The sequence below is a fragment of the Lacerta agilis genome, chromosome 2, assembly GCF_009819535.1.
Source record: "Lacerta agilis isolate rLacAgi1 chromosome 2, rLacAgi1.pri, whole genome shotgun sequence".
NCBI lineage: Eukaryota > Metazoa > Chordata > Lepidosauria > Squamata > Lacertidae > Lacerta > Lacerta agilis.
The window spans coordinates 30,345,917-30,369,430 of NC_046313.1; the positions used below are offsets into that span (position 1 = coordinate 30,345,917).

The 23,514-nt window shown below is 45.4% G+C and overlaps 1 protein-coding gene across 2 annotated transcripts in view; it reads left to right on the forward strand.

The window, feature by feature from the left end:
- Nucleotides 1-11,638: 11,638 nt before the first annotated feature.
- Nucleotides 11,639-23,514, forward strand: part of RAB37 (RAB37, member RAS oncogene family) — a 64,383-nt gene continuing 52,507 nt past the window's right edge. The window contains exon 1 of one of the 2 annotated variants that reach the window (XM_033139241.1): nt 11,639-11,964. In XM_033139241.1, the coding sequence (XP_032995132.1) occupies nt 11,845-11,964 (120 nt within the window). In that variant the 5' untranslated portion in view covers nt 11,639-11,844. The remainder of the gene's footprint in view (nt 11,965-23,514) is intronic. The other variant, XM_033139240.1, reaches the window with a different exon arrangement.

Genomic DNA, 23,514 nt, shown 5'->3' on the forward strand with positions numbered 1-23,514 from the left:
TGCAACCTTGGCCTTATCAGCACCACGCTCTAACCAACTGAGCTATGGCACAGAAGAATGAATGAGTTATACAGGTTTTTCTTCAGAGCATTGGACTAGATGATCATCCCTTTCAAACTCTTACAATTTTACGATTCTCCTTGTACCAAATGAACCCCCTGAATGCAGCCCAAACTCAGGACAAAGAAAATCCAATCCCCCCAGTCGCTCACACACTGTGCTTTCACACTTCTGGAAGACAAACCATTTTAGTAGCTAGAAACAAGATCACACAGTTGCTGTTAGTGACAAATGAGATCATTGGCACTTCAAAAAGGCATCCAGCTAAGGGTTGCTTATACCCCCCCCCCAGCACTTTTTCTGCTGCTGCTGAAGAAAACTGACCTGATTTCAGTGATTGCACAATAGCAGCAAGATTGAGTGAGTGAAATGCTGTCGCCCTTTCCTCCTCTCGGTTTTCCTTCTGTCTGGCAAACATCCTCCATGCTGCCTACCAGTGTGGGATCCATGACTCTTCTGGATGCAATGGCTGCAGATGATCGTTGCTGGAGTCCCATATGATATGCAGGGCCACAGGGTTCTTCTCAGCCCTGCTGTAAGGAAGGACCATAGCTCAGAGGGAGAGCATCTGCTTTGCATGCAGGAGGTCCCAGGTTCAATTCCCAGCATCTCCAGGTAAGGGCTGGGAGTAATTCCCTGTGTTAAACTCTAGGCAGCGTTCTGCCAAGTCATGGTACATAGACAATTCTCTAAGCTAGGTAGACCACAGGTCTGAGTCAGCAGGAAGCAGCTTCCTATGTCCCTAAGGAACAAACTGGGGGACACTTTAGAAGCAGCTTACTAGATGTGCAATGTTTGTGAGGCATCTCAATGCAGACTTTGAGAAGATCTAGCTGCAGATGGAACTCAGCTTGGCTTTTGCATCTTCTGTCTCGAAGGTGCTGATCGCTGGCTCCAACAGTTTACAGCACTACCTGCATATTTACACAAAAGTAATGGTGTGGTTCCCCCCCCCCTTTCAGAATTGAATCTCTGCTCTTCAGCCATCAAAGAGAAAGTTTTGTTTCCCCTCTATGCATTAGTTACAGGGTAACCAACTATCCAAGCCCCTGCTGCTGATGTGCCTTTAGCAGTAGCCTGTTGCAGGAGTGCCAGCTTGGCTCTGCAGCCGTGGGTGTCCAGGGCTGTGGGTGCCATGCAGCTCTGGCACTGAAATTTTTGGGTGCCCGGACTCTTCATGGGGAATTTTGTGGGTGCTTAGGAACCCAGGGCCCCAGGGAGTTGGCACCTATGGCGGTGTGAAAAGCTTCACTTGCTGGTTTTTGCAGATCAGGTTTGCTGTTGAAGGCTCTGAATAGCTCCCACCTACTCCCATTCATTAGGCAGTCCTAGAAAAGCCATTTTGCCAGTAACATAGCAGGTTGCAGTTGTTACATTACTCCTGAATGTACAGGAAGATTCTCAGGATCTGGAACCAGAAGGCTAGTGAATGAGTTCACATTCTTCTCGCATGCCAAGGAACCAAACAGAAACTAATCAGCCATATCAAGCAGGAGCCATCAGAAACAGCTGAAATTCCTTCTTCCGCACAGCTGATGAAGACATAAGGGCACCACCTTCCTTCCAACTAGACACCGTTTCCTGTCCAGTGAGGATCAACGCATGCTGCCTTTTAGCCTAACTGCATCTAGAGCTCCTCCACGAAACCTGTTTATTGGCAATTCATCCAGATTTGCTCGTACAAAGCTTACATTCGGGCTGGTGCCTGCCCAGTCTTTATTATTTGTTCTGATTTGTTCACTTTACATGACAATGAGCGTACAGTGTTTATACATCTTCCTGTTAATAACTTGTTCAGCCCACAGTTTCCTTTGCATCCCCTTGTTGCTTTGTAATCACAAAAAGGAAATGCCATGGGGGGCTGGTTTTAAAGCAGGTTTGCTGCACCAGGGCAACAGAGCACTTAAAGCCAATTCAATTGATTGAGCAAACCTAAATTTCCCTTTATGCTCTCAAATTCCTTGTGCAAAGTACTGACAGTTCGGATACCAAGCTATCTTTTAAAGTCTATGTACGGCCATAGCGAACTTCTGCCGCATGGCTGACCTCTAGTGGTCATTTGGGAAATCGGATTCCCTTATTACTGACTGCTCTGATGGTACAGAGACCTACCGGTAATAAGCAGAGTGCTTTGAGTTTGACCTGCTGTTTTGTGTGCAATAGCAACCTGTCTCCATCCTGAGCTTCCCAGTTCCTAGCTAATTCAAAGTACACCCTGTTCTGCCATCACAACTCTTGTAAAACAGAATTGGCATTGTCTATTAATTGCCCTTTATTGGTTTTTTAGATGCCGAGTTGTCCAATATAAGCTGATAGTTAAATGTTTTCGTGTATATATTTGTTGACCAATGAAAACAATGGTAGGCACTGTAAGCATTGCTTGTTCATCCATACTCAAAGGAAAGGCACTGCGCTGGGAAGGGATGCTTCTTGCCATTGATTTCAGCTGTGTAGCATTTATTTAACTAACTGGATTACTTCATAAGGACCTTGGCGCCAGTGAGAAATCTCAGGTGACGGAGAGACTACAAACTAGACCCAGGAACGGCCTGTGTTCAATGGGTCTCCAACAGAGATTGTATCTGTTGCATTTTCCTGTTAGTCAAAGGTTGCCTAAATTTAACAAGGTTGTTGCATTTCAGCCAGCTCCTCAGATGGTGCAAATACACAACATTTCATTACTTTCAAAGCAGTTGCACTGACATGATACAAACTATTTACTTGTTTTATTGCCAGGCCTTATTTGCTTATTCTGTGCTTCCCAAACTGAATTACAGCCTCATAATAATGACATGTGCATTCTTTCCTTTTATTCTCAACTGTTGTTAATGCTACTGGGCCAAATTTATCCTTGTGGTTGCGGGCACCTCTCCTTCCCTTCCCTTTTAGGCATCCTCTCCTTTGAGCCAGAAGGCACACACCTGATCAATTTGTTTAAGTGTAAAACAGAGGGAAAATGCACTTGGGAACCTTATAATGAAGGGAAACTTTCTGTACCAAGTCTTCCCCAACCCAGTGCCTTAACAGGAAAACAATAAAGAGACAATGAATTTCTTGTCTAGATTACCAGCTGGTGTGCTGTCTTAGTTTGTGGTGGCCTGGGGCTCTCCAGAGGCTGGGCTCCATCTCCCATTAGCCCCAGCCAGCATGGCCAATGGTCAAAGCTGAGGGGGGCTGTAGTCCAACTACACTTGAAGGACCACAGGTTAGCCCCTCCTGATCTTAAGCCTTCACTAACAGAGGGAAACATAATGTAGTGTCAACCATTGCTGAACTTGAAGATGTCCAGACTGTGCTCTCAGATGCGTGTGCATTGATTTTGTAGCTCTTAAGGCAGGCTATAATATACAGCTATCTTCTGTTTTAAATAAGGAATCGTTGTGTGCTGTGTTCTTTTGCTATGCATCTGATTTCGCATTTTACTCTGTTGGAGTTTGCATGGGTAGAAATAAATGAATATTTCAGTGCAGTTCTGAGGGGTTTTCTATAAATAGCTCATGACAAGAGTGAGAGTCCAGGGAATTCAAATGGTTTCTTAACATTCACAACGAGGTCACTTTAAAGTTACTGCCGCCCACCTAACAACAGTCACTCTCTTGATCTGCCAAACACAAGGTCCCCTGAGTGAAGATTTTAACGGTGTTTACTATCAGCCAATATGATGCAAGGTGGATGTCACAGCGTGGGGAGGGATCTGGTGGCTGAGTTTCCTTGAAAACCAGGGTGCAAGTTCAAGTCGGTTTCAGATGTCATGGAGGAACAGACTAGTCAGGTGACTCTGGAAGTGGTAGACGAAGGGATACCACATGCACCTCACTAAGTCTGGGGGAAGGAGCTGGGAGGTGCATGAGTTGCCTTTCAGACTTTAAAAAGTAGCAGGGGGGAAGAGGGGCTTGATTTAAATGTGGCAGAACATTTTAAAACAATGTCACCTGCAGTCTGAAATGGCATAGTCCGTTCTACTTCTGCACCACCCTATGACTTCATTTGCTGCTATGTGGTGGACCCAGGTCACCAGGATAGGTGCACCCGCTCCTGCAAATCATGATGCCATAAGCCACTGGCCTGTCATCCAATCATTTCTTGCTTGGGTTTACTTATTTTATACATTAGAATGCAGACACAGAGAGGGTCTGATCTCTCAGTAAGACGATTTGCTGATCCAATAAATTTGCTTAGAACAGACCTCACAAACTTTGGCAGCAGGGTGGAAAATAAACCAAGGCAAGGTTTCAGGATCTGGGGTGTTAATGGCTCACTCTTCCAGACATTTGAAAGGAGAAAAGAAAAACAGGTGTGTTTCTACCAATTCTGGAAAGTTTGCTGTGGAATGAATGGATTGTCTGTATTTTATCATAGTTCTACGGGTGATGGGATTCTGACTGTACCACTTCATAATGCAAGTGGGTGTGAGGGTGTTTTGAACATTAGCTGTGTCATAAGCTCACACATGGACGTAGCCAGGATTTTTGTTGGGGGGTGGGGTGCAGAACCTCAGATTTGTATTCATTGGGTAGCAGCTGCCCCCTGCCCCTCCTGACTACACCCATGAGCTCACAGCGCATAGTAAACTGGCAAATAAAGGAGAGGACTGTGCAAAATCTTCTTCCCTGAGGTTCTGGCTTCCATTGTGCACAGAATTTCATTTGGTGTGTTCTCATCTCAAAAATAATTTTTAAAAACCTTCACCTGAAGTGGCCCAGCCCAGAATGCTATCTTCTCATTCTGTGTAATGCATAGAATGGCTCTCTGTGTGCCTGCTAGTTTCCTTGGTGTCAATCAAATCTATGTTTAAACAGAAACGTCAAGGCTGGTTATTAAATGGTTAGGCCCTCCTAGCCTTGCATTTTACGGGACTCCCTAGTCCTTAATTCTCATTTCCGGTTGCTGGTTGTTAGGTTTCTGCTGCTTGTCATCTCCATACATCTTCCCCTGATGGAAAGAGAGTTTTACAGCTGACTCTAAAATAGCAGCTCAATCTTAGGAAATGATAGAGCCTTTCTTCTTCCCTGCTTGCTTACCATCCTTTCACTACTTTGTGCTACATTCGCTGCTGAGACCACTCGTCTGATCCAAGCAGTTATGCCATTGGAGAGAGAGCGGAGAAAAAAGGCAGACATAATTAACTTGGCCAGGAACAGTCATTGAGCTAGAAGTTCACGGATGTAGAAATGGTTCTCGGAATTGGCATGCATGAGAATGGGGGGGGGTGACTTAGAAAAGAGCCCTGTGTATAAATAAAATATAAACCTAAGCCTTGCCTTACAGTACTGTGTGATTTAATTTTTAAAAAGATCAATTCATGCTAAGGTAATCTATAACTTTAAAAAAGAAACCACTCATAAACATAATTTGCTCTACTCCAGTAAGGGAGATTCACTTGTCGGATTTGGAATTGTGTGCATGCAGGCTGCGTTATGAATGCTGCATTGTGAAGCCTGTTTTGCCAGGAGGCTTTCAAAGGCACTTACTACATGCAGACTACACAGGATAGTTTGTTTGTGTGTCTGTGTTCCACTTCCCATCTCATGCCAATGAGAACACACAAGCTGCCATTTCAGCTGCCATTGTCATGTGGATGTACACCAGTGTTGTTCACCACCCTGGGATGTTTTGGTAAAGGGCAGTATATAAATAATTTACGCCATGCTGAAATTATTAGACAATGCCGGCTCTACAATTAGGCAGAATAAGGGGGTGGCCTCAGGTGGCAAATATTGGAATGTGTGTGAGAGAGCAGCAGCCTTCCTGCCATTCCCCTTGAACTCCCTTGCTTTCGGCTCTGTTGGATGACAGGCCTGCCCTGCCCACACTGTCTGCCCTGGGCCCATCAAAGTTAGCCTGCCACCCTCTGGTGTCCCATCAACTGTGTTGAAGTAAAAATCGGCTTCCAGGCATTGACTTGTAGGTGCGAAATGAAGTTGGGTACTGCCATCTTGCTCTTCATCTTGGGCAGCAATATATTTTGGGCTGACTCGTTACTGACTTAAAACACAGCTAGGTTGCTCTTTGTTTCAATTCAGAGCAAAGCTAGTTGGGGGACACACACACCAAAATGCAGTATTTCATTAAAAAAAAAAACACCCCAGCAGGGCAGATGTGAATTATGGTTAACACCAGCGGTGCACCACTTCCCACAGCCGCAGTCAAAGCACCGAATGCAGAGTAAGCAGGATGTGTGTACACACCCCGAGACTGTTAATTGCCATACGAAAGAAGCCCTGAAAGGGAAAGCGCCTTTCCATCGTAGACAGGATTGTCCTTTGGTATAGCGTAACTTCTTTGACTCTCAGTAGCCACAGGAAGGGCAACCTTCACCAGCACAACTAAAACTGTGCTTTAGATGGGGCAAGTAGAAATGATCTGTTTTCTTACGTTGCCTGCAATCCTCCTAATAGTAGCTATTGCAAAGTACCAGAGTCAGCAAGAAAGTGCAATGAAGTCCTGTCCCTTCAGAAAAATGGCATGTCTTACGTAATGGAAAAATAAGTGTGATCGAGGAGCTAATTTCACGTGGCCTCAGTTCCCGTCGGTTGGCTCATTTGCCATTCCACTTTTAAGTCCTTGTTCACGAAAACAAATTAGAAACTGAAGAGAGTTTGTATTTTGTCACAAGATAACTGGTTTTAAAAGAGGATGTGGGAAACTGCACTCATGTTAGTACAGATGCCTGACTAGCTAAGCAGGATATGTAGGTCTGTGTCAATAAGCAACTGAAATAATTCTACATCCTCAAGTAAGACCGTAAGGTCTTTGGCCGCCTAATCTCTGTTTCCCAGAAGCAGAAGGCAGAACAGAAGTACAGGACATGTTCACGAGGGGAGACGTTTTGAGCAAAGACCATTGCATCAAATCAGCCTTCGCCAACTTGGTGCCCTGTGGATATTTTGGACCATAAGTATCGGGCTAGTGGGAGATGTCGTCCAAAATATCTGTAGGGCATCAAGTTGAGACAACACGCACTAGTTCCAACACCCAGTTCATTGGATTGCCTGTTTTTAAAAGAAATCTGACAGGCAGAAATTTAGCAGGTGATGCTTTTTGCAGGTGAGGTGATGGGGACAGCTTCACTGAATTAATTTCAGCACGCTGGCTCACTAGCGAAGACACAGGAGCAAGGTCAGTTTAAAGTTGGCAATCCTAGAATGTGATCTCCTATTATAATATGCTTAATAAATTGGTCCAGGTGATAGAAACTGGAGGTTGAATGGAAGCAGCACCAGCTATGGAGTTGGAGAGTACACAGAAGAGGTCACACCTACCTCTGCAATGTTGTTTTTTATATATACATATTTGCATGCATACATAATTTAATTTGTATGCTGCCTTTCCACAGTTCAAGCAAAGCTCAAGGCAGCTTACAATATGAAAAGCATAACTACAACATAACAAAAGTAGTCAAACAATAATGCATTAAAAATACACAACTAAACTGAACAATTTCCACACAAATAACAAGATCTAAAATAAAGATACCCCCCCAAAAAACAACAGCAACAACCCCCCCCCATATCACCCCAGCCAGGGGCGTTCCTAGCCCCTCGGCTGCCCGGGGCGGGAAGCCAAGGGGCACCCCTGGGGGGCGGGGCATCGTGGCGCGTGCGTGCGTCATGACGTCATGACGCACGCGCGGCGACGGCCCGGCATCCCCGGGGGCGGGGCATCGCTGCGTGTGCGTCATGACGCACGCGCGCGCAGCGACGCCCCCGCCCCTGGGGTATGCCGGGCGGGGGCTTGGGAGCATCGGCGGGCTACAAAGAGCCCCGAAGCCGCAGCCATAGCGCAAAGGGCTGCCAGGCTGCGGCTTCGGGGCTCTTTGCCGCCCACCGAGGCTCCGGAAAGCGGCGGCCCGGCATCCCCGGGGGCAGGGCATCGCTGCGTGTGCGTCATGACGCACACGCGCGCGGCGACGCCCCGCCCCCTGGGGTATGCCGGGCCGCCACTTCGGGAGCCTCGTCCGTGCAGCGCTGCTGCTCCCGGGGTGACGGAGGGAGCGGCGGCGCATGGGAGTGGTGGGACGCGCCGCCGCTCCCTCCGTCACCCCGGGAGCAGCAGCACTGCACACACCCGCCTAGGGGCGGCACCAGGGGCGGCCCGCCCCCACCGCCCCCACCCTACGACGCCCCTGACCCCAGCTCAAGTGTCTGTTCAGCAATCTCAGCTTTTGTAGCTGGAGTCAGTCCAGACCCACCCTCCTAGTCCAGGTGGGAAAAGGTCTCCCAGGGAGAGACATTCCAGAAAGTCACACATTTAATGTTTACTTCTTTAGTATTCTGATAAATTTGACCCTGCTGCATTTTGAAACAAAACAGTAAGATACTGTGTGTTTTTTAACTCCTTGGTCTATACCAACCTGTCAAATGTTCCAGCATCATAGCTGGAAAGCTGACATAACTATCTACCATAAGGGAGACCCCTTGGAGGCACACAGTTGACTAAAAATATCCTTTCAGTGCACTTCATTGGTCTGAAGGTCAAGCAATGCTAACAACAATTAGGAAAGAGATCAGTTCCGTGAGTGCCCTAATAGAAAACTCTGTGTGTCCATACCTTGAGTAGGACATGCTGTTCTAGATGCTCTACAGTAGATCTAATAAAAAGTCAGAGCATTTATTCCATAGTTTCACAGGCCATATAAAACCAGAGGGGTGCAGCCTGACCAAAATGAAGGCTATCATTCACTGTACACACTTCCCAGTGTGTAGGCTTGGCAAGATCTCAGGCCAGGGTTAGTTTTCAGCAGGCCTTTACCTCATCATTGTCTTTTGGGAGGGACGCGGGTGGTGCTGTGGTGTAAACCACTGAGCCTCTTGGGCTTGCTGATTGGAAGGTCGGCGGTTCGAATCCCCACGACGGGGTGAGCTCCCGTTGTTCTGTCTCAGCTCCTGCCAACCTAGCAGTTCGAAAGCACGCCAGTGCAAGTAGATAGATAGATAGATGCAGCGGGAAGGTAAACAGCATTTCCATGCACTCTGGTTTCCATCACGTTGCGACAGAAGTGGATTGGTCATGCTGGCCACATGGCCCGGAAAGCTGACTGTGGAAAAATGCCGGCTCCCTCAGCCTGAAAGTGAGATGAGCGCCGCAGCCCCATAGTCACCTTTGACTGGACGTTACCTTTTTTTTACCTGTCCTTTGGGGCTCGCTATTGTTGGCTCCTTTGCCTGAGACAGCTAATCCACGCTTATCCTGGCTGTGTTGTCAAATCTATGGCACAAAGGATCGTCCCATTTTGTTTCACTCTCTTGGGTAGCATAATGAAATCCTGCAGAGGCCAGAGAGAAACTTTGATCTGAGCATCAGCAAGCCAGGTGGAATTGTACATGATTAGTGGTTGTGCTCTCTGCTATAAGAAACTGCTTGCTTCCAATATGCTCTGCTTGTATGTTTGCACACACACACACACACACACACACAAGTATTATAAGGGCTCTGTAAATATTCAGTATTCCATCTAATTTAAATGGAAATTGACCTTTTAAAGGGCTAGCTCTGGAACTTCCCCTTTTCACATTTTCCTCCTGATCAGATATATGGATAAACTATTCTCTTTGGCTGTAAACTGACATGAGCACCCCTGTGATTTAACAACATAATTTGAGAAAGATAACCAAGATCTGGATAGATGAAGTGAACATTTGTTTTCAGCAACGTTCCTTAAAAAAAGAAAAATAGCTTGATGCACCAAAATATCCTTAGGGATAGGCACAGTTACCTCAATCATGTGGTCATTCTGTCTTCTTCATACTATGAAGAATAGCTAATTGTGTGTAAAGAAAGTTGCCGCCTTAAGTCATGCCCAGATTTTGGAAAAGAAATACTAACCGCAGAAATCAATTCCACTTGCATAGTTACCCTTACCTTCTAAAGAGGAACTAAATCTACTTGTCATACTATGTATTCCCAAACTTGAGCAGCCGCTTTTATGACCTATATCCTGTTCAATGCATCTTACATCTTATTTATTATTTTATTACATTTAGCCAGTGTGGTATAGTGGTTAGAGTGTTGGACTAGGACCTGGGAGAGTAGGGATCAAATCCCCACTTGGCCATGAAGCTCACCGAGTGACCTGGGGCCAGTCACTTCCTCTCAGCCTAACTTACCTTAAACAGTTTTATGGTGCAAATTGAGGGGGAGAACCAGCTGCACCACCTTGAGCTACTTGGAAAAAAAGGTGGGATATAAATGCAACAAATAAATAAATAAATAAATAAATAGAATTCTATCATACCATTCCTCAAAGTTGCTCAAGGTCACATGCATGGCCCTTCCCCTTCTTAATATTATCCTAACAACCACCCTGAGAGGAAGGCTGAGAGACAAGAAGTGGCCCAAGGTTCATGGTCAGACTGGCATTTGAACTTTGCTCTCCCCAGTCCCTGTCCAACACTTTGGCCACTACACCACACTGTCTCTCAGCATTACCTAGTCAGTCATTCCCTTTTCTTGGGAGTTTCGCTCCTTACTCAGGCAGAGATCTGAGGGCAACAACTGTCAATCACTGTCTTGGAATTTCCCAGTTAAACAAAGTTTGGGAAATTGTTGCTTTTTGCATTGTGCTTAATAATAATTGTGGCGATCAATTTTGCTTCAGGTTCTTCGGAACAGTTCCTGAATTTGCCTGGCATTTCTGCACAATTAAAAAGAAAAAGCATCCATATTATTGGTTGTGTATTTAAAGATGGAATGCCTGATTAAACGTCTCTTAATATCCACTGGCCTCTGTTTCTGGTATCTAAACGGAATCGCTCAAGTAAGACTCTACCTCCCCACCCCCCACCCCTTTGAAATCCAAACCAAAGGCAAACTGGAGCAAAAGCTCCAAGCACTTTCTCAGCGAATAATGATTGCCTCCGGCAGCTCACTTTTATTTAGGAATCTGTGCTACATCTTCCTTTCCGAACTTGTGTGGCTCTGTTTGCATCAATAATAAAATCAGCTCCCATGAACATCTGACAGCGGTAAAGAGACTGCCCGCATCTGGAGGAAAGAAGGATATTGAAAGCTGCTGGGGGCGAAGGGGTTGATCTTGCCAGATTTTACACCATATATGAGCGAACACTGTAGCTGGACGTTCTCAAACACATTCACTCCTTTGGTTTCCTCTGAAATCCGCAGTGATAAGTTTGAAAGTTGCTGGTAGTGCCGGAAAAGGAACCAGGGGGCAGTGTCATGTAAGAGGAAAAGCGGAATGTTTATTCAAGTTTGGACACTTAAAGGGGCGACGTCAAAAACCTTTATTACAATGCATTAAAATCTGTTGGGTGGGGCTCGCTGTGGACGTAGTTGACGACTTAGTCTCCCAGGTGTTGCGGGTGCTGTCCTTGGTGCTGATTTGTGACATGAAAGCAGAGCTTAGAGCGGGTGCGGTGGAGAGGTCTCCGTGGTGCTCCTTGGCCGAGGAGTTTCCGGTCTTCTGGTGCCGCCGGAGCTATCCTTGGTGCTGAAACCCTGTCCAGGCGCTGCAGCTTTATGGATCAGTAAAAGCTGCAAGGTTCTCGCTTGCTCAGCACTTTGAAGTCCCAAGAAACCCAGATCGTCAACAACCGCCACCTTCCCTCCCTCCCGCACGCCGCCGCCTCCCGTACCTTTAACCTAGCTTCACTTCAGGGCGAGCTCTCTTTAGATGCGTTTCTTTCGCACCTTTTCCTTCTCCAGGAGAGGAGGAAAATGTAGCAGGCTTGAGTCCGGAGAACTGCTGCGCTCGCTTGCTGCATTGAGGTCTGGCCCGGAGCCGGCGCTTTTAGCATTGACGCAATAAAATTAGCCTGGAGAAGAGAAATGGAGACGTACTGGGGATATCAGAGCGGGGCTGGCAGCCCTTATGACTACTCGGGGATGCGTGCCAGTGGGACTGGCATCCAAAGCAGCACTTACTACAACGAGGACCTTCTGCACAAGGTACAGATGTGTTCTGTGTTTGTGGAGGGGTAGTTGTAGGACGTAGGGCAGAGCAGAGAGATGAACAAGAGTTAAAATTAGAAGCACTGCATGAAACAACACCAAGGAGACAGAACGCTACGGTACAAAGGAGAGGGATGGAGGTTTATTCAATGTGATCTTTATCGTTAATGCATGGTGCTTTTGAAGTTGAATGTATGGGACAGGAAGTGTTTCACATCCTGCTTGTGAGCTTCCCAGAGGCATCTGGTTGGCCACTGTGGGAACAGAATTTTGGACAAGATTGATCTTTGGTCTGATCCAGCAGGGATCTTCTTATGGTTAAACCCCCCCCCCCGAAAAACTGTAGAGTTCTTAAGGAGAGCAAGTAAAAGAGATAGGAGAGGGGACGGAGAATTTGGTGCTGCATGTAAATTCATTGCAATTGCACACACTTTTATAGGGGAGGGAAGTTTAAACCAGATCCATCATATGGAAATCAGCTGTGGAAGCTAAACCATGATTTGTGCACTGCCTTTTTTTTTTTAAAGGACTCTGGTCCTAAACTTGCATATTTTCATATAGCAGCTCCACCGAGCTCCCTCTTGAACTATCCAAGTAAATATCTGCAATGTTTGGAGAGCCCAAAAGATGGCGAGAACGAGTCCTGAACGTGATGGGACATTAATGCCAGGCTGTGGCTTATTTATAGAACCCCATGAAGAACAGCACTGCAAGAAACTTCCAATTTGCCAGCAAATTACAGGGAATGGATCTGTTTTTGTCTACTGTGTTGTTGACACAACACAGCTGTTGAACAGCAACTGTTAGTTAGGCCCCTTGTTTATTTCCAAGGACTAATTAGGATAATTTGAAGAGGAGATACAAACAATAATTGAATTTAAAGAATAATAGGGTGTGTCGTCTAAAACGGACGTTAAGGGGAGTTTTTGGAAACCTGTCATGTGAACTATATGGTTCCACCCTGCAACCAGAGTTTTTTGGGTGGAAGCCATCTCCTATAGTGCCTGGGCAGCTTCTATTCTGGATAACAGGATTGCTGTGTCTCTGTCATCCTTGTGTTCTGTATCTTTCTGTAGTCTCTCTCTCCAGCAATAATAACCTGCAGTCCTCAAGCCACTTATTCCTTACGACTCTAATAGTTCCTGAATTTAATAAGGCCTCACGTCTATTAACTCAACTTAATGGGTTTGACGGCTGCATATTTCAGCCATGCAGGGTTCTTGGTCAGTATTAAGTTCTTGCTTCCAAATGCATCCATTTGTACCTATTCCCATCATCCAGTCCTATGTATCTAAGGTGTGTGGCTGTTGCTTCCATAAGTTTAGCTCTTGGGATGGATTGATGCTGGGGTTGAATCTTTAAATGCTCTCTGTGGTTTGGGTGTTTGTGAGCCAGGTGGATTGCCAGGCTGCCTTGTTTCCCTTGCCCCCGGGTGGTGATAAAAATAAATAAATCAAAATTCCAGGCAAGCAAACTTGCAGCTTCTAATAAGATTGCCATGGATGTCGAGGAGGCTATTGCGGCTGGTGTAGGAATTTGTTGCCACATCAGCATCATGCATGCCTGATGCCCATGGTTCCTGGTTCTAAGTGGTACTGCTACAGTGCCTGGCTGGACAGAAGCAACAGCCGATTTGGAAGGCCCTGTGGTGGACCTGTTTTTGCATGCAGCACGCTCCATGGTGATATCCCTGGTGACTTCAGTTTCCTTGGATTTTCATTAGTAATGAGTGATGGCTTATGGCAGGGTGGAACACCTGCACCCTTCCAGCTCCCATCAGCCCCAGGCAGCCAGAATGACAGGGTGGGTGGGTGTACACACACAATTTCTATAATATTTTACTGAGTTTTAGATATTTAAAATATTGGCTCATGACGTCCAGTGTTGGGAAAGTTCTGTGATGTGTGAAAATACTGGGTTGTATCTCATGTTAGTTCTACTCAGAATAAACCCATTGAAATTAATTAACATGACTATCTTAGGTCTATTAATTTCAGTGGGTCTACGCTAAGAAAAAACTTAATGGGATGCAACCCACTATTAGTGTGTGTGTGTGTGTGTGTGTGTTCCTGTGGTGTTGTCTGCTTCCTTGACAATTACATGCTTTAAAATTTAGGTGATAACTTGTTTGCTGTGTGACATGTTCTTTCCTTGGGTTGGTCTGCCTTTAGGACAGAAGCATCAGTTCAGCTAAATCCTTTGTTTGAAAGAAATAGAAGCAAGGTTTAGACACTTTTTAATTATTCCTTTCGAGAGCTTTTCAATGTTATTATAATCAAGGAGATGCTGGGGCTCTTGTATACCAGCTGAAGTCAAACCCCAGTGTGCATGCGTATGTTTAACGACCTGGAATTCTCTGAAAACTGGTTGTTGTCTTGAAATTCAGTTGCTTCCTTTCATTGTCTGGCTCATCTTCCCTCTTGTGGCTACATCAGCCCTATAAGTCTTGATATAAATGGGTTATTGAAGCCTGCACCTTGTCAGAAGCTTGTCAGACCAATTACAGGAGAACCAAACTTTTAAGGCTTCGTTTATCGTGCCCCTGCCTTCTGATGAAGTCAATGGAGCACCGGCAGTCTAGCTGTCAGCTCATTGTAATGTTGGCCTAGTTCTCTGGGCCAACTAGAAGTGACATTGGGAAACCCTTGATCAGATCTCCTGTGATATATATATTTTTAAATGCTAAATGAAGCCACCTGTGTGAGGGTGGTATTTAGACTAGAACTACTCCCCCCCCCTTTTCAATGATTTTCCATCTTGACTCATTAACCCCCCTGCCCCAATTTGCTGATAGGAGAGGTAGAATTACAGGTACCACCCCCCCACACACACTTCCCCGGATGGAGCAAATATTAGCTCTGGGGGCAGGCAATTCATATCAGGGAAATGGCACAGGAGGGGGGGAGAATTGTTAAAAATGTTCACCCAGTGCTACAACCAACAGCCCAGTACAAATCTAGTTCTCCTGCAGCTGAATTTAACAGTGAAAAAATGCGAGAGATACAGTCACAGGTGTCATATGGGATCAGACCCTCACAGAGAAGGTAAGCCTGTGTCCGGACTGTACCACTTCAAATTGCAGGTGGAGGCCCACATGATTTGAATGTTCCATTCTAGATACAAAAATGAATAAAGAAAGCCGTCCACATATTAACATGATAAGTATGGCAATGATGTTAGGGAGAGCGCTAGACTATAATTCTTCCTGACATCATTTCCTGTGTGGAGGGTGTTGCTGTTGTTTTGTATAGAAGAGTCTTCAGTCATGTTGTAAGCCTGTAGTGGTGCAGCCCAGTTGTAGGTGAGAACTATGCAGCTGATTGTTTTCTTTACAATTGTCATGTCTCCAAATTGTCTTCCGGGTGACCCAAAATGTTAGTCACACTGGGAACCACTTTTGTATTTCGATCTCACTCAAGTAGAAGGCACTGCCCTAACCGGTAGGGCTTCCTGAAGGTTCCCATATGACTTGTGCAAGTGGTAACAGTTGCTTGTGAAAGAAAAATGCTACCACCACCATGGAAAGAGAGTTAAAGTAGAAGTCACTCCTATAATTGGAATATAAAGGGGCACTATACGGAGAATGGCAACAGCTGCTTTGGTATGTTTCTAACTACCCAATGTCTTTTGAAGACAAGCAAGGTGGAAATAAGGAAACGCGGGACCTTCTTGCAGGAATGAGGAACACATGGCCCTTCCATATATTATCGGACTCCAGCTCCCATCAGCCCCAGCCAGGATAGCCACTGGTCGGGAATGATGGGAGCTGTAGTCCATCAATATCTGGAAGGCCACAGGTTCCCCACCCTGGATTATGTTCATCTACTCAACAAGTGCCAGAGTCAGAGAAAGCAGGATAGACCAGCATAGAGGTGACTTTAGGTTAGGAGGAGGAGGAGGAGACTTTTAGAAAAATTAACAAAGCGAGCAAACCCTGTTTCATGCTCTTCAGGCAAATGAAATGTGGAAATATCATGAGTCATCAGCAAATCCTTCATAATACTCAATTTGGTAAACAGATTATGAACTGCAAGAACCTGGTTTCAATTGATTTGCTCCTAGGAATATTTCCTTAGTATTGGGCACCAGTTCATTGTCCCTTCAATAGTGGTGGTTGTCCCTGGGATCCTATTAAGGGGAGTAGGGGAGGTTTCAAACTGAGTGAAGGAAAATATGAGTTGGGAAAGGCTTTTCTAAGTTTCTCTGTCCTCCTCACCCTCTTCAAATTGCTTTCACATTTAATAATTAATGGAGTATTCCTTTTTTTAAACTCATGCAGGTGTAGCTTCTGCTCCTGGTTTAACTAGCTCCTATGCTGAGGAGTGCTTTGTATGGAGAAGTGAGATGTAAAAAAAGGGGAAACTTGATGTGAATATGCTGTAGGCTCCTTGTTAACATTTTTGCATTTCTGCAAAGCCCACAAAACAGCTGAGTGAAATGCCTCATTTCGGAGAGCAAGTGGGACTTGACACACTTTTAGAAGGCAAGTTTCCCCAGCAGTGGCAATGCCCAAACAGGAAGTAGTACAGGAAGTATCTACAGTCACCAAGAGATTGTTGCCACTATTACTGTCCTGTGACAGCTCATGGCTCACAGGGGAAGCCTAGAAGTGTCTGCTCTATGTTGGCAGGAATTCAAGGTACGTGCAGGACCTTGGAGAGCTCACAAAGTCCCATAATGTACTCCTGTCTATACAAATTATTGTCTTTGAAGCTGTGCAAACTGTTATCTCTGTAAGCACCTAGATGTAGCTGGAGCCTTATATGAGTTGACTGGATTTCTCATGTAGTGAGACCCACCTCCTCTGGAGGTGTTGGTTATTAAAGGGTCCTCGTCTTATTTTGCAATCTTCAGGTTCTCTGGGCCTGGAGAGATGGGCACTGAATTAGAGGAGAGTGGTAAGTTGTGTCCTCCAGGCAGATGATCCTGAAGGTCTTAGCAGTTCTTCCCCCACAAACAGATCCAGAGCCTCATCTTCCTCTGTGCTGTCCATTGCACAATGCATGGTTCCCAGGTAGTAGGTCAGTGGTATAACTGATGCACTAATATAGCTAGCCAATTTGGACAAGCAGTGTTTCCTATGGGGATCAATGCAGTGACTGTCAGGAGCACAACTGAATCTACCTGCCACTTGCAAGTTCTTCAGTATGGAGGCCCCATTAGCCTGCATTAGACTTGCCATTTTTCTGTGCTTTGTGTATTTGTTGTAAATGGGTTATAACTTCTAGTGTCTTGGTACCAGTGAAGAAAGTGCTCAAACTGGAGCATAACTGGGAAAGGAATACTTATAATGATTTGATATCACAAAGCTGGCTCAACCCTGCAGTGAAACTGCCAATGCAGCTCCCAGGACTAAGGAATTAAGGTTCAGCAGCTTTATACCCAGTGCCAAAGAAACTCTAGGATTAAAAGAACACGCTTGTACTCTGGGAATTGGCCTAATGGAAATACTGCTGCTAGGTTCCACTGTATGCTATATATTCTGGTGCATGCATTTTATTTAAGTGCAAGTTCCTGCTCGATTTCCAGCAACTTTTCATTCACTTTTTATGTAAAACATGCAGTTGGGTCGGATACCTTCAATGGATTGCCTAGTTTGGTCTGGAGAATCACATTCATGGCTGTGATCAACACAAAAGGTTGATGGATCCTCTGTTTTAACTGAAGTGCAAATGCTCAGGGACAACTGATGTTAAGCTCTTGCCTATTACAGTGCAAATGAGCTTGCAAGAATGGTAGGTAAGCAGAGCACACTGAAGGCAGTGGCGAATGGAGCTGCTTTGCTGCCCGGAGTGGCAAATGTGGGGGCACCCCCCGGGGGGGCACCATGCCGCTCCATAGTGTGTGTGCGTCATGACGCATGCACGCTACGGAGCGCAGTCTGTCTAGGCAGCCGGGCGCAAGCAGCTGCTCGCATGGCAACTTGCAAGGCTGCCAGGCACAAGCAGCCACACGACGGGCTGCCTCAGCCCATCCGAGTGGCAGCTGCTCACACCCGGCATCCGGGATGGACCTGAGAAAGTGCACACATGCGCAGTCTGTGCGGGATGCCGGGCTCAAGCAGCCACAACATGGACAGGCTGCAGCAGCCCATCTGTGCGACGGCTGCTCACACGACAACTCGCAAGGCTGCAGCACGCAAGCAGCCGCTGCATGGAAGTGGTGCCGGGCAGCGGCTTGGGAGTCGCTGGGGGGTGGTGTCAAGTGTCACCCCCCCTACAGGCTGGAACCAGGGGTGTGCCGCTCTCAACGACCCCACCTTGCTACGCCACTGACTGAAGGGCTTATGTTTCACGAGCAAACTGGGAACAAACTCTAAGCATGTGGCCCAATCAAATGGGAACTTCTGATGCCAACTTCATCTGGTGGGACTTAATGTTAGGATCTTGGGCAGTGTGCAGCAGGAAACCAGGAACGAATGCTTCCAGGGTGGCACTTATATAGGTCAGGTGAGATGAGATGGGATATCTCACTGTGTTGTCAGCTACATTGATGTTATTGTGTAGAATGGAGAAGAATGGGACTATGGCTCTACTCAGTTTTATTGATTCTGGTGATTTTATGGGTGCTGCTTTTTACTGTTGTGTCATTTGTGTTGCATTTGAGTTTTATTGTATTTTGTTTAATTTACTCTAAGTTAGATAATGCCTTGTAAGTTCATACTAAAGGGTGGCCTATATAGTTACTGAATAAATACATAAATGCCTAACCATTAGTCCCGTGGTTCCCAACATGGGGCACGCACCCCACAGGGGGGCAATTTGATTTTTAAGGGGTGCAATTCCATAATGAGTTATTAACAGATAATGGCCTTTTAGGCTTCCTCCATGTGAATAGGAGTTCACTTTTTGAATAATAAGAATTATATGTCATAGAGGTGGGGATTGGGAGTTTAGAGATGCTTAGGTGGGGCATTGCCAAAAAAAGGTTGGGAACCACTGCATTAGTCAAAGCAAATCAGAACATATACCAAGCTGGACTATCTGGTGGTCAGTATCTTCTCTACTGCAGAGCAATAGCCCTTTCCAATTAAAGGATACCTTACTATTGATCAGCTGTTCTCTCCCTTGCAACACCTCCCCTAGCATTTTAAAAGATGGCGGTAAAATCGTGTCAACACCTATGTAAAGTTAGAACATTATTTTGTGACCTTTTAGTTCATTGTGGGTTTTTCTTTTTTCTTTTCCATCTTAATTGTATTCTTCATTTTGTAAACCACCTTGAGAATATGAGGAAGTGCATATGTCTTAAGACATTTGAACAACTGCAGGTTAGATTGTACGTTCCCTCCTAGCATCTCCCTTTCTTCCTCTTCCAGGAGAAACTGCAGTTTGCAGCTGAAAAACCTGACTGAACCGCATGAATCGGTGATAAAAATAAAATTCTGAATAATGTAATGAAGTTCAACCAAAGGTTGTGGTTAGCACTGTATGTTACTTTCTGCTTACCAAAGGTGGCTTCATGTGTTCAATTTTACAACTCTATATTCTTGTAGTGGGAGAAGACAAAATTACCGAGAGAGCTATACTGTATGTAATAATGGAACTGTGTGGAAATGTTTGTATTTGTCCTGCAGGGAGACTGTGACAGTGCCACAATCCTACACGAGTCTGTGTGCAATGACCTGGATTTTTCTATCTTGGGCTTGGTGTCAGTCCTAAGAAGGGCTGGGATTCTGCACCAGCGCTGCCCAGAAAAATAGGAGGAGGATTTTAATTTATCACCCACCCTACGGCTCCAGGGCAGGTTAAAGGTAAAGGTAAAGGGACCCCTGACCGTTAGGTCCAGTCGTGGACAACTCTGGGGTTGCGGTGCTCATCTTGCTTTACTGGCCGAGGAAGCTGGCACACAGCTTCCAGGTCATGTGGCCAGCATGACTAAGCCGCTTCTGGCAAACCAGAACAGCGCACAGAAATGCTGTTTACCTTCCTACCGGAGCGGTACCTATTTATCTACTTGCACTTTGATGTGCTTTCGAACTGCTAGGTGGGCAGGATCTGGGACCAAGCAACGGGAGCTCACCCTGTCATGATTCGAACCGCCGACCTTCTGATCAGCAAGCCCTAGGCTCTGTGGTTTAACCCACAGCGCCACCCGTGTCCCACTCCAGGGCAGGTTGCAACAATTTAAAATACAGTTTAAAGCAGTTTTTTAAAAAACTTTTTTAAAAATACAAGCACACAAAAAACATTTGGTGTGCACCACTACTATGATTAATGTGGAGTTCCTGAAGGGGAGGCAACATATACCATGATCTGGATTTGTATGACTTTATTTACAAATATATGCAGGTTGAGCATAGGCTAAGGCAGACAGCTTAACACTCCAGCAACAAATTCTCTTCAGAGAGAGGCAGCAGCACTTCATTCCCATATCCTGTTACCTTACAGAACCTCTAAATCAGCTCATCCCTCTCTGTGTATCTCTCCCAGTTTCACTTGGCCTCAAGCTGCAGTTTTCGCTTCTGTTCCCTTACCATACCCTCCAGCATTTCTCTGATGAAAATAGGAATGTCCAATTCAATAATAATAACTTTATTCTTTATACCTTGTTCATCTGGCTGGGTTGCCCCAGCCACTCTGGGCAGATTCCAACACATAAAAAAACATTAAACATTAAAAACAGCTTCCCTATACAGGGCTGTCTTCCAATATCTTCTAAAGGTTTTATAGTTATCTCCTCAACTGAGGGTCGCATAACTCCATAGCCTCCAACATTTCTCCAAAAAAAAATAGGGATGCCCTAAGGAAAAGCGGGACATTCTGGGGGTCAAATCAGAAACCATGATGGGTTCTTTAAATCTGGGACTGTCCTTGGGAAATAGGGACACTTGGAGGGTCTGCCTTACATCTGCATGCACAAACACACATGCACACAATTAGCCTTTACTGGGTAGGTGAGTATGTCACCTCCCAGAATCTGAGGTTTCTCTGTAATTCAGGATGCTGCAAGCTCTCTGTATCAAGAAACAATTGTCTAAAAATTAGCTCCTACAGAGAGACTCTCCTGGGCTATTAGCATTCCTTTGTCAAGTGCAAGACTCTGGCCAGGCATTGCCTTAAGCCACCCACTACTGATTCAATCCTGCTGACAGGTTACCCTTGAGGCAATGCAGCTTTGGGCAGAAGAAAAGTTTCTTGCCTTAATGCACACCCAGAAAAATGCTGTCCCCAAATACAGGGTTCCTGGGATTTGGTAGCAATGTAAAATGTGCATGTTGACTCTGGATGATTATGTCAAAATGGGAATTTGTGAAGCTGAGAACAAGGAAGACTGCAAACTGACATCCATGACTGGCCATCAAATAATCTGATCTATAGTCCAATTAAGCTGGAGAATTTGGGAATTATCAGTGCAGTTCTGAGTTACATGAGCTGAATGAGGATAGGATTGCTGCTAAATCTCTTACACGGGCATAACTTTAATATGCCGAAACGGATACACTCACATGGTACAGGAATAAAAGAGAGTGGTGGAGGCAGATATTAGGACATGCTGGGGGTACGGGGTGAGGAGGTCAAAGAAGCAGTTAGCTTTCTCTTTAGGGGAAAGTTTGTATCTCAGCGGCAGAACATCTGCCTTGCATGCAGAAGTCCAAGTTCAATGCACAGCATCTCCATGTAAGACTGGCAGAGATTTTGTGTCTGAAACCTTGTTATTTAGGGATGGTAGATGTTGTAGTCCCAGCAACAGCTGGAGGGCCACAGGTCCCCCATCTCTGCATGAGTGGCTTAAATCAGCCATTATTGACTCAACCATCCATGTATGTAGATAAAACTGGCCTACATTTCAGGGCTTTGTGAGCTTCTCTCATACAAAGTCCTGTGGAGCTCTTGGGAGTAATGTACCCTGTTGGGAGTCTACAGGCAGGGGGGGGGGTTATGATGGCAACACTCTGCAGATGGGGAATGTCCTCCAAAACAGAGGCAGGAAAAACCTAATTGCTCTAATTTGCCTCAGAAGCTGTTTGCAGGCCTGAGTCACACAATCTTTGTGTTCTGTCTTTGGCCATGGTCGGTTTCCCAGGGATTAAATTTATACCTTTTGGGAACTCACTGTTAGAGGTGGCAATTCTTAGACATGTAAACTCTGAATTTGTCAGGGTTACTTTGTCAGAAGTATAGGAGAAAACCTGAAACCCGGAATTGGCTCATATAAATGCCTTGTGGGGTTTATGCCGATTGCTTGCTGTCAGTTATTCCACTGTAATATATTTGGGAACTGCCATCTGCCTACCTATCTTTTCTGTTCAGAGGAATTATATTGGATGCTGTTTTAATGCTAGTACAACAAGTTGCCTATTATTAAGTCATTATGCCGGCTAATAGAGTATGCATGGGCCAAATATAAATATACCATTGATGTCTAGATTCCCATATCTTCCAAAGAACTTATGAGCCCTGCATGCATGCAATTTCCATTCATTTGAGAGCTAATGGTTTTGATTAATATTTAAGGAACAGAATATTGAAAGCCACACTGGTGACATAGTGATCCAGATCGTTTAAGTGAACCACAGGTAAATAATGGGAGATTGAACCCCACACCATTCAGAGTAGCTGCGGAATATTTTCCAGCTCTTATAGATATAGATGGAAAGCAGCCTGTTGATTTTAATCAGTCCTCTTGAAAGTGCAACAATGCGTTGCACAGAGGAACATGCAAATATCAAGTCCCTCCTGTCACGTGATCCCTTTTTTCCTTGGCTGAAAAATCACCACACATTTGCGTAGATGTGGGAGAGAACAAAGAGCCAAGCTGTAGTTCTTCTTTTCCTCTTTTCTTGGATGCCCTGGCACCGATGAATGACAGCCAGCACACAAACACTGGCTATGTGTACATTATACTATTTAAAGAACATTTGAAGCACACCATTTCCCTCAAAGAATTCTGGGCATTGTATTTTGTTGAGGGTTGCTGGGAATTCTAACCCTGTGAGGGGTAAACTACAGTGCCCAGAATTCTTTGAGGGGAAGGCTGCATTTTGAACGTGCTTTGAAGGTATAGGCCAGGGTGCATGCAGCCATTGCCTTATCATCCTGCTACCATACATTGTTTTCCAGAGGTCTTTACTTCTTTCAGTGGTAGGGAACCTGTGGCCCTCCAGATGTTGCCACACTACAATTCCCATCAGCCCCAGCCAGTATGGTTCAGGGATGATGGGAGCTGTAGTCCAACAACATCTGGAGGGCCACAGGATCCCCATCTCCGGCCTAGTTCTCCTCATTAGCAGTTCAATACTGCACTCCTTGTCCTGTCTGCCTTCTCTAATCAGCCTGAAGTACTAACTAAGCATTCCTCCAGCGTGTTGTACACAAGTTGTGCAATTAAAGTAGATCTGGTGCTCCTCTGTGGAAAACCTGCTTCCAAAAAAACAAAAAACAAAAAAAAGAAAGAAAAGAAAAGTGTGATAACAATTGCTTGATGTGATGCCGTGTAATGTCTGCCATCAGAACAAAAGCCAGTGGATATATCATCTTCCCACAAATTTTGTGAAAATAAATTGGGGTGTATGCACAATAAATAGGTAATCCGGAGGAGCCCCTG